The sequence below is a fragment of the Brachypodium distachyon genome, chromosome 3, assembly GCF_000005505.3.
Source record: "Brachypodium distachyon strain Bd21 chromosome 3, Brachypodium_distachyon_v3.0, whole genome shotgun sequence".
NCBI lineage: Eukaryota > Viridiplantae > Streptophyta > Magnoliopsida > Poales > Poaceae > Brachypodium > Brachypodium distachyon.
The window spans coordinates 42,961,580-42,978,878 of NC_016133.3; the positions used below are offsets into that span (position 1 = coordinate 42,961,580).

Consider the following 17,299-nt stretch of genomic DNA (forward strand, 5'->3'; position numbering starts at 1 on the left):
GCATCTCGATCGCCAATACTAGTACACGATCACGATTACGTAAGCTGGCTTGGCTTTCACTTAAGGAAAACGTAATTAACCTGCCAAGCTCTCTGGCTTACACTAGCTCTTCTGAGTTCTGAATCTATCACGCGCCCCATGAACACCACGTGTCGACCGGAGCGGCCACCTCCCGCGCCGATCGCACGGCTCTCCCGATCCAACAGCCCCCACCAACGCCCCAAAAAATCTGGCATCCCGACAAGCGCCCCATGTGTGTGTGTTTTTACAGAGAGAAGGGAACTCTCAAGAACAGGAGCCTGTGGCTCTGTGTGTGTGTGTGTAGCAATGGAGAAGGCAGCGAATAAAGCAGGGAGTTAAGGGATGGGGACGCCGGGCAAGGACGGGACGCGCGAGCGACCCACGCCTAGGCTTCCGGAAACGCGCTACGCGGCTGGGCCTCTAGGGTTTCCCCCCTACTCATCCTTTGCCAAAAACGGCATTCCCCCCCAACCCCACCCTCGCGCCCACTGGTTCTTCCCCTGCACCACCACCCCCATCATCATCCATCCCTCTCTTGCTTTAATCCCTGCTGCCTCACACACACGCAAGCACCCGGCGGCCTCTCTCTCTCTCCCTTTTCCTCCTCCTGCTAGCACGCTCTCGGTGGTGGGGGAGATCTGGAGGGAGTCGGTGAAGGTTGGGGAGGGGGGGAGAGGCAGGAGGAGGCGGGAGCGGCGGCGGCGGCGGCCATGGGGAGGGGGAGGGTGGAGCTGAAGCGGATCGAGAACAAGATCAACAGGCAGGTGACGTTCGCCAAGCGCAGGAACGGGCTGCTCAAGAAGGCCTACGAGCTCTCCGTCCTCTGCGACGCCGAGGTCGCGCTCATCGTCTTCTCCAACCGCGGCAAGCTCTACGAGTTCTGCAGCACCCAGAGGTATATATCACACTCTCACACGCGCGCATCTGCTCTAGCTCCAGATCTGCCCGTCGAAATGGTGTTCCGGCCGGCCCCCTCGACCGCGCGCAGCGAATTACGCGGGGTTTTGAGATTCCTCCCCGTCGAGCTAAGTTACGGACGCCGTTGAGGTGCGCCATGCACGGTTTAGTGCTTGCTTTGCGCGGATCTGTGCGATCGAGCTTGTTGGTGAGGTTAAAGGGTCACCGGATTGGTGATAGGAGCTGGGTTTCCCGCGGATTACTCAGCCGGCCGGGATCTGGCCAGTACTAACTTCGCGGGGTTTAGGGTTTGCTTCCCGGTCCGTTTGGTGTTTCCTCCTTTTGCGGGTTTTCCGGCCAAGCTAAGCCTTTCCCTGATCTATCGGTTTTGAGGCTGCAGCGAACTGATCTGGCATCTAGCGGGTCCAAAATTTCATGCTCTCTTCCTCTCTCGTGATGTACGTACAGCTGTTCTCGTGGATCTGGGTGTTTTCCTTCAAACAGAAAATTCAATTTTCCTTGGTGTAGCCAAAAAATTAAACAAGGTTTTATAAACAAAATGAAGTCGCAATGAAAGTTTTTGTGCAGAGATATGCTAATAAGTGACCATCGTTCTTAATTTTGTGGGGAGATATGATACGAAATATCTGCGTGTGCATTAATTCTTAGCTTACTTTGAGGATACAACTAATTAACTATTAATCGATGCACACAAGATTGTTGATTCTATCTATGGAAATGTTCATGTAACTAAGATCTTTTTGTACAGTATACAATTGCCTATAGCATTAATTACTAAGTGAATAGTAGTAGACGATTAATTAAGTGTTCCCATCAATTAAGACTCGTTCGGCATGCTTGAACTTATAGATCCTGTTGCAAACGTTGCCTGCCTTACTTCTTGTCCACTCGGTAAATTTCTTGCATAGTAGCAGTATGTATTTGAGTTGTCCTCATGTGTAAATATTTTTTTGTTTAGAGTTTTTAGCTAAACAAATAGAGTTACTTTTCTCCCAAAAGTAAAAACGCTTCGACCTCCAATATATGCCCTCCCATCAACTAATCCTTTCAGATGTCACAAGTGACGAGTTCAAACTTCGTACAGTTCATGTGCCGCCGTGCCGGGTGTGTATGACATTTATCGCACATAAATTTGTAGTAGCGCGTATGTGTCTCCTGGTTTGCACTTTTGAGATGGGACTTGAGAATACTCACTCTCGGCTCGTCCACTCAAACTGAAAGATTCCTGGTATCCGGAAGTCTGCAACAACCTTAAAATATGCGTGGAACAGCGTACCCCGTGCATGCATGCATGCCTGTTCTCTATGGATATTTGGAGGAATGCATGCATATCATTTCTCTCAATTCCCAACTCTTCAATGACTTCCCGCCCTTTTTCTCAGTATCAACTCATGTACTTCCTCTTTTTCAAAAAAAAAAAACTCATCAAACTTATCACATGTCGTTTGTGCATACTTTGAGTCGTCTTATTTGTATTTTAATTTATTTACAGAAAAAATTAGTTGCCTTACTGGACTGAAGTAGCAGTACTAGTTAGCAACTGACATTGTGAATCTGAACTTAATTACGTACTCCATACCAATTCTAGAAGGGCATACATATACTTTTATCTTCACCGTCCACGTCCTATAGTTCCGTGAGTAATTGTTATCCGATAGTACTCCGTCCACGTCCTATCTAGAAACCTAGGTTCGAAACTATATCTGTATTCACTGGTATTCCATCCGTTCCATATTAAGTGTCAAAATATTACATGTATCTATACGCTTTTTAGATATAAATACATGCATATTTAGACAAATACGGGTCATTTAATATGGGACGGAGGGAGTACTAGAAAATAATCATTATTCAGCTAACCGGCAGATATTATAAAATGAGGAAAGTTCAAATTAATTTACTCTAGAGTACATTATTTTTCCTCTTAACTCTGATTTTTTTTCTCGACATTGGACTTGTAGCATGACGAAGACACTCGAGAAGTATCAGAAATGCAGTTATGCGGGACCTGAAACAGCCGTGCAAAATAGAGAAAATGAGGTATAGGTGTTTTCTATATTCCCATGGATTAGCTGGAGATATGATTTTGAATTAACCACATTTAATTACTATTACAGAAGTCTATACACAGCAAGCACATATGACCGTTATCAGCTCTTCTTATATGGGAATGAGTGAATGACATTCGACGCGTATCCCAGATGGAATGTGTGCATATCATATGGAAATTTTAAGTACCTGTAACCTGTAAAGGTTATCTAGAAAAATCAAAGCTAGTGAACAGTTTGTATGCTATCCATTCATATCGCACTAATGGTAATATTATACTCCATCAAACTAAAATCTTGCACAACATCTTAAATAGAAAGATTCACCGCAGCATGTATTGCCATGCCACAATTAATCCTGCGCCATATGGAATCTCTGGCCTAATTATACACGCTATTCTATCAGTATACTTTAATTCGCATCGCAACATGTTCAATGTACGAAATGGTTTTCCTATGATTCTTAGTAAAGTGAACCTGTTCTATATTCTGTCTCAGCAATTGAAAAACAGCCGCAACGAGTACCTGAAATTAAAGGCACGGGTTGATAATTTACAGCGAACACAAAGGCAAGTCCTCTTCTCAAGTTATTTCCTAATTCTAATTTGGTTGCCTCACGTTGCATCTTCTGGCACAATACATCACTAGAATACCAGGAAGACATAAACCAGTTAACCAGATCTTTATTTACTTCTGAAAGTACATTAATCAGTTTTTGTCAACCAAATTTTTAGCATGTTGCTTCGATTATTTGCACATTTTTCAGGTTAGAGAAGAATTTTAACTGTCATTTTCTTAAAAAGAGGGAATGCGATGAAAACTTCAAGCTCCAATCCTTAAATTAAGGGTTTGGGTCAATTTATAAAAGTGAAATCACATGTCCAAAGTACTTAATTTTTGGCTGGCTCATTATATTAAGTAAGAGTAATAATCATGTTTGTCCAGCGGAAAAAGAAGTAATAATCATGTTTGTGATACTGAATAAGCACGTATTGGTGAGAGATCAAATACATGATATTTCTATTGAGTGGCTACATCTGAATCTATCTAATAGCCTGTTAGAGTAGTTTTGTTATCTCATTTCTTGAGAGACAGATGCCAAACTTGATTCAGTGCAGTCAATAGGGGATCGAGATGCTAATTTCATCTGTACATATAACCATTCTTTTGCATCTTTTTGTCCATACACCACACAGGAATTTGCTTGGTGAAGATCTTGAATCATTAGGAATAAAGGAGCTCGAGGGCCTTGAGAAGCAACTTGATTCATCCTTGAAGCACATCAGAACTACAAGGGTACGTACTGCAGAGTTAATAAAAAACAGCTGTCATTTCCTGCTTAAGTGGGAGTTTGCTCTTTCCCTGTAGAAGTATATATATTCATAGCTCTACTTACGATCAACATCGGCACAATGTGATTTTCTTAATGATGTTATGTTACCCCTTTTGTTCATCAGTTATGGTTGTATATTTCATCGAGGTTTTAAAATTTCTTTTTGAACAAAATTTTGGTACCCCACCGAAATGGCCAGAATTTCATAATTTTGGAAACTATTTCAGATTTCAGTCCTTAAAATTCGACCGAATTTTACCAAATATTCTCAAAATTGTAGCGAATCATAAATTTTTCCAATACAAATTACATAATTTAACTACTTGGTTCTCATTAAAAAAATGGCATACACTGAATTTTAGGATAGAGCTAGTTTACATTAGCTATTTTGCGCTAGGCTTAAATTCTAAGCAACTATTTTTTTGAACGAAAGGCTAAACTTTTGGTATCGACGGAAATTAACGAAATATCAGAAATTTCATAGGAAAATTTTAAACCTTAATTGTAGCATGCTAACCAAATTCTGCGCAAGGTGTGTAGACAGACCAAATTCCATTTAGCTTGTGAAGATGTATAGTAAGTGTACTAACCAAATTCCATTTCTCTTGTGATAGACACAACATATGGTTGACCAACTGACGGAACTCCAGAGAAGGGTATGCTCTCAACAAGTCAACATTGATAGATAGTGATATTTAGTGACTGACCCTGCATTATTATTAAATTTGCAGGAGCAAATGTTTTCTGAAGCAAACAAATGTCTTCGAATAAAAGTAAGTTCTAAGACTGTAATAAGCATTCGAAATGTAGATGTTCTCGAAGGAGATGGAAACTAATAAAATACTGTACATACTTAATTTCCTACTCATATGGACCATACATCTAGCTTCTGATGTTCTTGATTTTCTGTAAGATGCAGTTGGAGGAGAGCAATCAGGTTCATGGCCAGCAACTCTGGGAGCACAACAACAACTTACTCAGCTACGAACGTCAGCCTGAGGTGCAGCCGCAGATGCATGGCGGCAATGGATTCTTCCATCCTCTCGATGCTGCTGGTGAACCCACCCTTCACATAGGGTATTACTCTCATTCTTAAACCATGTTTACAATCGATAATCACTGCATATATGTTCTGTTTTCTTGCTAGGCATTTTCTGTAGGAAAAAACGAAGCACATCACGCTGTTATATTTTCATGTGATGACTTATCGATAAAATGTCATAGCTACCGGACCGGGTACAAATACAATAATCCCTCTCTCTATCTGCAGGTACCCTTCTGAGACGATGAATAGTGGCATGAATAGTTCATGCATGACCACTTTCATGCCGCCGTGGTTACCATGATCGAAGCCAGCGAATCGTTCAATAATAAGAATATGCGACTCCGGGCCGCATATGTGTACACTACTTCGAGTGATGGATTGTTCATCCCAGCAGTCAAGGCCCCCTGTTATTTTGCGTGCAACTTTAACTACTTTTGTGTGAGAACATGAAACTAAAACTATGTACTGTTTGATCTTCAGATATTTGTACTTCATGCGTGTAAAAGATCATATATGTAACAGCTTGGAGCGCTAGCTGCCTATACATTATGCCAGTATGAATGTGTGGTGCTTGTATATTTCGTAATTTGCAGCACTAGTTTATTTCCTTTGACTACACACTAGTAGTTTCAAGGAACGTCTGAATTTTAACTTCACCTATACAATTGCGTGTATATCATTGCAACACTCTGTACATTACTTGTAGCTTGTATACATTTTCCTTCAATTTTTATCTTGTAAACGTACATTTTCCTTTGCATTATTTGGGGATCATTTTCCTGGTACAAGGCTACAAGAGCTGGGCGGTGCAACAGCGTGGGCCAAAGCCCAGTACACCAAACAGGCCTCCCCAGCTTCAAAAGCTCGAACACGCCCTTTCTGCTGACTCCCGTGGGCCCGGGCCCCGGGCCGACCTCTTAAGACCCAATCCCACCAAACCCCTGCCGAATTTTCTTATCCCCTTTCTATCTTCTTCTTCCTCTCCACGCATACTTCTTCCTGCCTCGAGGAAGCGGTCATGGCCGGAGCAGCAGCAGCCGCCGTGGCCTCCGGGATCTCGATCCGGCCGGCAGTTGCGCCTAAGTCCTCGCTCGCTCCCCGCGGTAGGTCGATGGTGCGGGCCGCCGTCTCCGTCGAGAAGGGCGCGAGTGCGTACACGGTCCAGAAGTCCGAGGAGATCTTCAACGCCGCCAAGGTGCCGCTTCCTCCTTCTCTCTCCCGGTTTGGAAACTCCAGTACCTCGTCTGAGATATCGCCTCCTTCGGCTTAGCAGTTCGATGAGCGGGGTTTCAGGCAGTAATGTTTTGAATACAGTTGTGTGGGTTCTCGGCCAATTGGAACTGGTCTCGTGTAGAGATTGGGGGCAAAATGAGTGCAATTCGTATCTGTTTTTATGCGAATGGAATCCAATCTGTGAGATTAGAGGTGAATTTCAATGTGCGAGGTCTAGATGAGCAATGTGAGATTTTAGCAAGTCGAAGGTCAACTGTGTGCTCAGACTAGATTGGTACATTTAGACAGACATATAGGATAGCCACAACACTGATGTTCAAACACGAAGCTATTTTCGACAGTACATGGTCCCTCGCAACTGTGCATATGTTGATTCTGCAACTGAATTTTACATCAATGTGTTAAAACCGAAATGAGAATATAATGTGAAATGGTCGCCATACGTAGCTAGACTGAAGAAATGCAAACTGGCCAGCGCATTGAATGGTTCTCTTGGTTTGGTCATGTTCTCTAGTTGGCATGTCGCGTTGACAGAATTTGTGCAACCCTGTTTGGATGCAAAACTTGCATTCTTCTGTTATCTGAGATCCTAGTCGCATTTGATGTTCATTGTTGTTGTTGTTGTTGTTATTATTATTATTATTATTATTATTATTATCTGTTGTGAGTGTTTACTTATTGATGTTTTCACTCCACAGGAATTGATGCCTGGCGGCGTTAATTCACCAGTCCGAGCCTTTAAATCAGTTGGCGGGCAGCCCATAGTCTTTGATTCTGTAAAGGGTTCTCATATGTGGGATGTTGATGGCAATGAATATATTGATTATGTTGGATCCTGGGGTCCTGCAATCATTGGTCATGCAGATGATACGGTATATCCTGCCTCCATGCTGACTTATCTTTGGATGGTTTCACTGTTCCCTATGCCATAGTGGATAGTTTAATGATAGAAAGGCTCACATCTATTTCTTCATAGTACTTGATATGATTAAGTTTCCTTCAAAAGATATAAGGCACCACTAGTTAGTAGATCTGTAAAATTTCTTGCTCATATTATGTAAATCAAACTGGTGTAATTGCCTAATAATATATATCTCAATTCAAGACTTATGAACACTCATTGAGTATGACCTGGAAAAAAGAATCCTTAGTTGATTTAGAAACTTTGAGATAGGAAACAGACTTGAATACTGAATCAAATCAGTGTCACCAAAATCTTCTTGTTTACTTCAGGTGAATGCTGCACTGATTGAAACTCTGAAGAAGGGAACTAGCTTTGGTGCTCCATGCGCATTGGAGAATGTGTTAGCTCAGATGGTTATCTCTGCCGTGCCAAGCATCGAAATGGTCCGTTTTGTAAATTCAGGGACAGAAGCCTGCATGGGAGCACTCCGCCTTGTACGTGCATTCACTGGGAGGGAAAAGATCCTCAAGTTCGAGGGCTGTTACCATGGCCATGCAGATTCCTTCCTTGTTAAAGCTGGCAGTGGTGTTGCCACCCTTGGCCTCCCAGACTCCCCTGGAGTTCCCAAAGGAGCAACCGTTGGAACTCTAACGGCACCGTACAATGATGCTGAGGCAGTAAAAAAATTGTTTGAGGATAACAAAGGTGAGATTGCTGCAGTCTTCCTTGAGCCGGTTGTCGGCAACGCTGGCTTCATTCCTCCAAGTCCTGCTTTCTTGACTGCTCTTCGTGAGTTGACCAAACAAGACGGTGCACTTCTGGTCTTTGATGAAGTGATGACTGGTTTCCGTTTAGCGTATGGTGGGGCTCAAGAGTACTTTGGGATCACCCCTGATGTGACAACCTTGGGGAAAATTATTGGTGGTGGTCTTCCGGTTGGTGCTTATGGTGGGCGGAAGGACATCATGGAGATGGTTGCTCCAGCAGGGCCGATGTACCAGGCAGGAACCCTCAGTGGAAACCCTCTAGCTATGACTGCTGGAATCCACACGCTCAAGCGTCTGATGGAGCCTGGCACCTATGAATACTTGGACAAGATAACCGGCGAACTTGTCCGTGGGATATTGGATTCGGGCACTAAAACAGGGCACGAGATGTGTGGAGGACACATCAGAGGAATGTTCGGGTTCTTCTTCGCTGGTGGCCCGGTTAACAACTTTGACGATGCCAAGAAGAGTGACACAGCAAAGTTTGGGAGGTTCCACCGTGGAATGCTCGAAGAAGGTGTGTATCTTGCGCCCTCGCAGTTCGAGGCAGGTTTTACCAGCTTGGCACACACACCCCAGGACATCGAGAAGACGGTGGAGGCTGCAGAGAAAGTTCTTCGACGGATATAGGCAATTCTTCCGGCAAACTTGTTGAAGTGTCCCCTTGTGTTGTACTCTGATATAGTTCTACGCCGTGGAAGTTCAGTTTTGTATTGTATTGTATTGTGCAGCAGCAGTACATTGATCTCTAGACCATTTCGTTCTTTCTGAATTACAGTAGTAGCACTCTTTTTGCACTGGCAATAAAACTCCGTCCTACAACCTGGATTACAATGTCTTGTACAGTATTGACATCTGGCTTTGTTTCTTCTGCTTTTTAGCTGACCTATATTTGCAACAAGTAAAATATTTTGAGTAGGCACTCATTTGCAGGTGGACTATCAAGCCGTTGGTGCGCTGATCGCATACTGGAAGGCTGGAAGCTGCTTCTTCCAGCTAAACGTCGGGAAGCAGCGATGGAAATGGCTTCTAGGAATCAGGAAGGGCTTGACATTACGGATCAGAACTCCAAGCGTGTCGACCCGGTCTTCGTCGCTATTCACCCTCTATTCATTACTGTACTCGGAACCCCGAGTGTTGTCTGTGACTATATGCTCCTGTTTCGTGCCGTATTCACACTGAGATACCCTGACTAAAATACACCACCTGCAACGTGCTCAGTAATCACTATCCGAGATGTTCGACTCCTGTTTCGTGCCGTTCAAGGTCAAGCTTCCCTATGACCAGACGGAGAACCTCGCCGCCGACCATGCCGTCAGCTCCAAGGACGTCTCTGCCGGTGGATACCTCTGGATATTTTCTCTTCCTACGACGCCTACGACGCCTACGCCGACGACAGGTACCTCGGAATCTGCCTACAGCTCGCGAGAAACGCTAGAAGAGTCATCAAGGCCATCTTCGAGGCTTTCGTCATGAAGAAGAACGGTGAGCCATATTCTCCCCTTGCCGACAGACTCGCGCATTATTTTTCCTCATCAGACCACTCCTCGGGGTGGTCATGGTGCGTGAAGCGAAGCGAACTCGAGTCGCTCTACATGGTCGACGGCTGGATCACCATTGCTTGCGGGGTCATCGTCGTGCGCGACGACTCCTTATCCGTGCCGCCTTCCGACATCGGGACCCATCTCAGCAGACTCCTGGACTGCGCCGCCGCCGACGGTTCCGACGTCTCCTTCGTAGTGGGCGGCAAGAAGTTCCCAGCTCACCGGGCCGTGCTCGCCGCCCGATCGCCGGTCTTCAAGGCGGAGCTCTTCGGCTCCATGGCAGAGGCCAGCATGTCAGACATCACATTGACAGACATTGCACCTGCAACCTTTGAAATTTTCCTCCGGTTCATGTACACCGACACCTTGCCTGAAGATGGCGACTCGCCTATCGAGATGTACAAGCATCTGCTTGCCGTGGCCGACCGGTATGCAATGGATAGGCTGAAGCTCATGTGTGCCAAGAAGCTGTGGGATGATGTGTCAGTAGATACGGTGGCCGAGACTTTATCTCACGCTGAAACATACAGATGCGCCGAGCTGAAAACCAAGTGCATTACCTTCTTTGCGAAGGAGAAAAACTTCAGGAAGGCTGTGTTAACCGATGGTTTCGTCAGGCTGGTTCACAAGTTCCCAGCGATTGTTGCCGAGCTGAGGGAGAAGCCCAAGAAGTAGCCAGAGAGAGATGCAAATCCTGATTGATGTGCCTGTGTTGCAATTTACTATTCAGGTCTTCATGTATGGTTTATGTCACCTGGTAGTTGATATCTTTTAAAGCATACTGCTGTACTTACCAACTTATTATGTGATGGGCTTGAAAATCGTGGTAGCCTAATCTTTGGACTAATCTTCTTATTTGCATATTGGTGTCACTCTTCTATATGTTTTTAGCTGTAGCGTAATTGAGTCCATGCTGCGTACAATCAAACTGGGAACTGGTCTGTAGTTTGTGCAATTTAGCCCAACTGGCCGGTGCAGCAAGTAGCAGTTACTGTTCAATTATTGGATAAACAACATAATCTATAGGATGGATGCAGTAGTATGTACAGTATGTATCAAGTGTATATGTATGTTTTGACAAGTTTGGGATTGCTCACATCCTTCCTTCTTTTCATTCTGTTCACTCAGACGGGAAACAGGGATGTTGATGTTGTCAGTTAAATTTCACAGTTTGGCTGATTTAGAGTTTATTCTTTGCAGTGGCCCATAAATTGTAGCAATATATTCCAGTGTTTACTTCCATCCTTACTTTTTTTCATGGATCCTCACATCAAGGGACTGACTCCGTGACTGAACATAACAAATGATACATTTGTGTTGCGTTCAGAGCTTGAAAGGTTTAGGGAATAGTTTTGGAGATGCAGACTGCAAGACTTGCTGCTTGACTTTGCTCTTGTTCTATATACAGAAAGGGAAAATAAAACCCGTTCATGTTGTTGATGTTCCTGGTCATGCAACGCTGAAACCCAAGCTTGATGGATTCCTCCCTCAGGCAGCTGGAGTTGTTTTTGTTGTGGTGGATGCTCAGCTCAGGATTTCTTGTCTAGCATGCAAGCTGCTGCAGAGTAAATTTTTGCTGACTTCATTTCCGTTCTGAGGAAAATTTGTGTTTATGCAAAATTGATGTCTGAGTTGCCACTGATTGACCTGATGAGAGAGTATTTGGTGCGATGAACAATTCACAATCGCCACCTTCTGACCCGCGTTGCCTCCGAACTTGACGTGATCTGTTGTAAAAAAGTAAGGTCATGTCCTGAATGTGTGGTTTCCACATGAATATTTCAGTAGTTTCGAAGGAAACACTCCTATCTCTGTAGTAATCTGCCATGCTCCAAAAGCTGCACAAATGATTTCAGTAAGGACGTGTTGACGCCTTGTCGGACGGTTACCTGCAGTTGGTTCGCAAGTTCCCGGGGATCATGGCTGAGCTGAGGGAGAGGGTTGGGGCAGAGTGAGAGATTCATGTCTGTAATTTAGTTCAACTTTCTGAAATTTAGTAATTCGCAGTGTTGTAGTATGGTGCATGATGAATCTAGCATTCTTTTTTAGAGAAAACTAATCTACGGAGTAGCATTCTTCAGAAACTTCATTGGAATATGGACGTTGCTTCGGCTCTTATAGTTCTTGTTCCGTCTGTCACCTCCTACATCTAATGATTTTTCTCGCATGCATGGATAACACGATTCTAGATACGGTACTGGTCATAACGATGCTTTGTTATGCAAATTTCTCAGCAAGGTTTTGCAGTCTTCTGATGTTCCTTGTTACACCTGGTTAGCACGGCAATACATATGAAGAAATATCTCTCATGTCTCTCGGGCAAGGGACACACAAACTTGGAAAACGCTAGTTCATTACATTCAAACTGTTCAGAATTCCACTGTGTGCTCTCTTGGGAATGGCTCCCACATCTTCTTTTGGTTCGATCACTGGTTGCCGAATGGAAGATTATTCAGTTTTCCCAACACTCTTCTCCTATGCGACAGACTGCCTCTCCACGGTTGCCTCACAATTCTTTGGGAGTTGATCCCTAAAACTCCATCCCAACTTGTCGGACACTGCAATCAGAGAGCTCCAGAGCCTGCATATGAAGCTACTGAACTTTCAACCGGTTGCCTCTGCGCAAGATATTCGTACTGCTACTTTGAGCGGCAAGCCTGCAACAACCGCCTTTTTCTATTGGCTGCTCACATTCAGAGGTGTTATTTGGGGTCCAAGTAAGTTCACCTGGCATTCGGTTATCCCCTTAAAGCACAAAGTTTTTCTCTGGTTAGCCTTCCATGTCCGTGTAAACACAAGAAGCAGCATGATCAAGAAGCAATGAAAGAATATTGATCGCGGGGACTGCGATATCTGCCCGGCTACTGAAAGTATTGACCATATTTTACTTCGATGCCGTGATGCACATTACCTTTGGTCTGACCTTGGACTAATCAGCCAAGCATCTCGAGCTAGTAGTCCTTACTCCTTCCTAAAAGAACAGAATGAGCAGGACCAAAACTGGTTTATCTTCTTTGCTGCATGTGCTTCACAGCTCTTGTTTGCCCATAACCACTACTAGAAATCACAAGTTTCCCTAGGATAGATGTGTTTCACTAGATCCGATTTTAGTTACTCTAGGTAAAGTAAAGGTGCAAATAGTGTAACTCTAGGTAAAGAAAATTTGCATCCAAAAATAAATATGAAGTAAACTTTACCTTGAGTTTATTTGACCCCTAGGTAAAGAATGCCAACTGGCTGAGGAAAAAAGGCTCATGGCGGGCAATTTGCTTCCCTTTTCGGGTCCATCCCGCGCTTTTTCCCTGTCGCGTGCGCGATGCTTTGCAAGGGGCGCGCAACGCTTTGCACGGGACCAGTCGACAGCGAGAGAGTCGAGCGAAAATTTTCTGTTCTGTGGAGAAGGACCGCTCGGGTTGCTTCTCTTTCCCCTCTCGCAGTTGTCCTCCTTTCGCAGCCCTCCTCCTCTTGCCGTACCCACGCCGCCCCACCCTCCCCGGCCGGCCCCGCCCTCCTCCTCTTGCTGTACCCACGCCACCCCACCCTCCCCATCGAGCCCCGCCCTCTTCCTCTTGCTGTACCCACGCCGCCCCGCCCTCCTCCTCTTGCTGTACCCACGCTGCCCCGCCCTCCTCCTCTTGCTGTACCCACGCCGCCCCACCCTCCCCGGCCAGCCCCGCGCTCCCCCGCCCGCCGTACCAGCACTGCGCCGCTGTTCCCTTTTGTCTCCGCCCCTTCCTGCCATACTCGCAGTCTCCGCCCCTCCCCGCCATATCCGCGCCGCCGAGAACTGCCTCCTCCGCTGTCAAGATGGGCGTGCCGCCTGCGAGGATGCGGTCACGGTGACCGTTTCTAGAGGGATTTGCCGAGGAATCTTGGCAGCAGCGGGCTCCCTATGGTGGCTGCCCCTTGACCACCCCCCTTCTGGTTCGTGCTCTCTCATCTCAATTTTCTCCAGCACTCTCTCTCTCCCTCTCTAATTTCTAATTTTATTTGCTATGTGTCATGATCTATGTGTCTTTGTAATGATTTCAGTCGATTGATTTGATTGTCTGAAGCAACGATTTGCTTTTGCCGGCTGTGGTATCTCAATGATTTGTGAAATCATGAAGTTTTTATCAATTGATATAGTTCCGTCTGCTACATGTGTTATCTAAATATCTTATAAATTGAAGGAGCGTTGTTTGTGTGGCACATGCTCAGCAGCAGACCTAGAATTTGGTCATGACGGGGGCTAAATTTCAATGGCCAAAATATATAACTAATTTATTTATGCTCTTGTATGTATTTTGAAGGAGCAATTGTGTGAAGCCTGCTGTTCAGAAGTAAATGTTTTGAAAGATTGGTGTTTCTGAAGCTTGCGTTCAGAGGTATGTATAATATAGATACGACCAAGTGTAGTACTAATTATAGCATTATTTTGCTTTGTCTAATTAATTTGTACATCGATTCTTTTCAGAGAAATACAAGTTTTTGCTGGCCAGATTGAAGGAATAAAGAACAAACTGGTCTTCTGTGCTACAGAGCAATCAAGTAAGCATTCCATGTCTTCTGAACAATTCCGTGACTGGATGTCCAATGGTTGGGATGAAAGTGGAAGGCATTCTCAGGAATGGATTAGAAACACCAATGAATTTGTGAATCATGCTTTTGATGGGGTTCGTAGTGCCAAGTATGGAATTCGCTGTCCTTGTGCAAAATGTTGCAATGATATTAGAAGAACAAACACTTTGATGACCTCTCACCTCTGCCAATGGGGTTTTATGCCCAACTACTATAGATGGACATCTCATGGGGAGCAGCCTAGAAGTGAACCTTTAAATCACAATACAATACAGACCCTGCCAACACTTCAGAAGCCAAAGAATTGAATCTAGCTTCAGCCTGCATTGTATAGGGTAGTTCTAAAGGATTTAAGATAGTAATGTTTACAAAAACCACATGTGTTAGACCTTTCTTAAATGGTTAACTCAACAAGCTTTACAATAGAATTACATTTACATGACTACGTAAAGCTATAGAGAAAAATCTTACCCTAAGAAACGATTCAACTGAAAACCGAATAATTATTTACCTGCTATATTACCCTAAGGAATTAACATCGATACACTGCAGCTCGTAAGAACTTGACTTGCAACTTTCGGTGAAAAGAAAACTCATAATAGTGAGAATGGAATATTGTTTCTCTAAGCATGATGGTACCTGCCCCATTAGCGGGTTGGATATTGAAACTGTGGCTTCCCTTTAACTTTTGCCATTTTGAGACAGAAGAAAGCATAATTTAGTGACAACTAAATCTGGTATAGCTTAACCGAAATCATATCATTATCTGCTTTGCACTAACGATACATTGCATCGAGAACAAGAAGGTAATTTGGGTAAGGTAGGTAATTTTGTGGGCATTACAACACTAATTTTGTGGCCCCACGTGTAAGAATGAGAGGGCGTGGTGCGACGGACGACCACCACCAAATGCCTTTTTTAGAAGAGTAAAGATTGGTGCTCTAGATTGGCTGATTGTCTAGCACTTGTTTCTAGCTACAAATTAACAGTTGGTTGATTTTCTCTCTTAGTAGGCTCACTGGTATACATGCAGCCTTATACCCCCTCTGTCCCTATTTTTTGGGCGTAAATATTCGTGTCTCACTGCATCAGGCGCTGTTTGTAAATTAGACTGAAATGCAGGGACATACCAAATGATTTTTATTTTGCATTTTGCACATGAGTCTGCCATGGTGCCACCCTTTTGGTTCCACTTTCATGTTTAGTTTTGGGTTCCACTTTCATGTTTAGTTTTGGGTTCTAGGACTTCTGCTTGATAACCACCTATATTTTGGTAAGTATGCATCTCAGATTGGTTGTGGTCATGAACAGGTTTGCTAATTGAACATACGTGCTTTGCTGGTCGTTCCTTTTTCTCCCCCAAAAGACTAGAATCTCGTTGTCATGTAATTTGATGCCTTCTTCCAGATCTGCACTCTTGAGTTTTGTTTGTCAATACACTGATCGACACACTGTCCTGTGCTTTCTTCTCACAATAGAGAAATGTTATTATCTTTTTTAGGATGTCATATTAACTGTGTGTACAGCTTGAGAGATTGCAGCCCTTTTAGCATAATTACTCCAATGCATGTGAACATAAGTTTATATGAGCATGCTTGAATATATTGATGCTACCACATAATTACTCCAATGCATCCGAACATATGAACGGAGTGAGTACATGTAGAGTCGCTTTTAAGTTAAAGGTACATACTGACTAGATATCTAATGAGATGTTGTTAATTACTACCATTGTATACATTGATGCTACCACATGATTGTCGTCTTATTTTCAGGAGCACAATGCCAGCTCAAATTTTTCTGCCGACGAGCCTGCGCATGCTGCAGATCAAGATGCATTTGGAGGTTTCTTCAATGAGATTGCAACAGGCACAATTACGTTCTCATCGCTGCTCATGAGTAGCCATAGCAACTGAATAGATCTTGCTTATGTAGTTTTTTGGAGTAGCAAAATCTAGCTACTTACTGATATGTGACAATAGTTGATATGGGACAATAGTAGGCATATCGTGTCATATTTTTTGGCCATAGCTAACTCTAGCATGCATGTACTGATCTGTCACGGCTGTAATCTGATCAGACATGTTATTTGAACGAAGACTGAGAATGAGTGAATATAATGTCTCCTGTGAAGTTTCTATTGGTTATTAATTTCTGCCACATTCGAATATATTTGAATTACGGTCATTTCAAATTCAACTATTGTCAATATGAATTTATATATGGTCAATATGAATTCCATATGGTTCCCTCGAGTGTAGTTTAGATCTTACTAGGTAAAGTCCTCTAGGGAAAGATGATGATGTGGCAAATCTGATTCAAATATTGGTCCCACACCTTTCCCTAGAGGTAAATTGACCCTAGGGATCATAACTTTCCACGTTGGCACATAGCTGCCATGTGATCTCTTTACCTAGAGTTCCAGCCACCAGGGAAAGAAATATTCCCCTAGAGTTGTACAAATGCCCCTAAGTAAAGCCCTCCTTCCCCACCATACTATACTTAGGGTTCTTTCCCTAGTGCGGTCACTAGGTAAAACATTTACCTAGTGTTTTTATGCTTTTTCCTAGAGTATTTGGTACTAGGGAAACCTGTGATTTCTAGTAGTGAACACGCGAGTTTTTCGAATGAACATATCCCAATGCGCAACATCAAGCAAAACACAGCTGACACTCTCCGACTTTGGAGCTTTAGAATTAACAAGATGCCGCTCAGGCTCTGGCTAGCTCGCGGGGAGAAAGTATTTCCTGAGAATTGCCTGTATGTTAGACCTGTCTTTTTCATATCCTTACCCGTTTTTTTTTGTCCTTTTGTAACTCAAACTCGACTCAGTTTTGAGTCTTTGGAATATATAAAGTAGACAATTGTCTGCCTTCTTATAAAAAAAAATACGGTACTGCTCATACTCTGTTTTTTTTTTGAGAGA

General features: G+C 43.8%; 3 protein-coding genes across 4 annotated transcripts; all 3 read left to right on the forward strand.

Annotated features, from left to right (window-relative positions):
* Positions 1 to 488: 488 nt before the first annotated feature.
* On the forward strand, positions 489 to 5,981 carry LOC100844294 (MADS-box transcription factor 7-like). Of its 2 annotated transcripts, none has more exons than XM_010235340.2 (8): positions 489 to 916; positions 2,901 to 2,979; positions 3,486 to 3,556; positions 4,184 to 4,283; positions 4,935 to 4,976; positions 5,052 to 5,093; positions 5,234 to 5,397; positions 5,591 to 5,981. In XM_010235340.2, the coding sequence occupies exons 1-8, from the start codon at positions 732 to 734 to the stop codon at positions 5,664 to 5,666; spliced, it is 759 nt and encodes a 252-aa protein (XP_010233642.1). In that variant the 5' UTR covers positions 489 to 731; the 3' UTR covers positions 5,667 to 5,981. The 2 variants fall into 2 exon arrangements, with proteins under 2 accessions (XP_010233642.1, NP_001288311.1); NM_001301382.1 differs by having other exon boundaries at positions 732 to 916; positions 5,240 to 5,397; positions 5,591 to 5,666.
* A 331-nt stretch (positions 5,982 to 6,312) lies between these two features.
* LOC100845106 (glutamate-1-semialdehyde 2,1-aminomutase, chloroplastic) lies at positions 6,313 to 9,100 on the forward strand. The gene is made up of 3 exons (XM_003574778.4): positions 6,313 to 6,560; positions 7,297 to 7,470; positions 7,832 to 9,100. The coding sequence occupies exons 1-3, from the start codon at positions 6,384 to 6,386 to the stop codon at positions 8,897 to 8,899; spliced, it is 1,419 nt and encodes a 472-aa protein (XP_003574826.1). The 5' UTR covers positions 6,313 to 6,383; the 3' UTR covers positions 8,900 to 9,100.
* A 143-nt stretch (positions 9,101 to 9,243) lies between these two features.
* LOC100838805 (BTB/POZ and MATH domain-containing protein 5) lies at positions 9,244 to 10,632 on the forward strand. The gene is given in 4 exon segments (XM_024461730.1): positions 9,244 to 9,622; positions 9,625 to 10,196; positions 10,198 to 10,238; positions 10,331 to 10,632. Coding segments are annotated over 4 exon segments (888 nt in total). The 5' UTR covers positions 9,244 to 9,505; the 3' UTR covers positions 10,489 to 10,632.
* Positions 10,633 to 17,299: the final 6,667 nt, after the last annotated feature.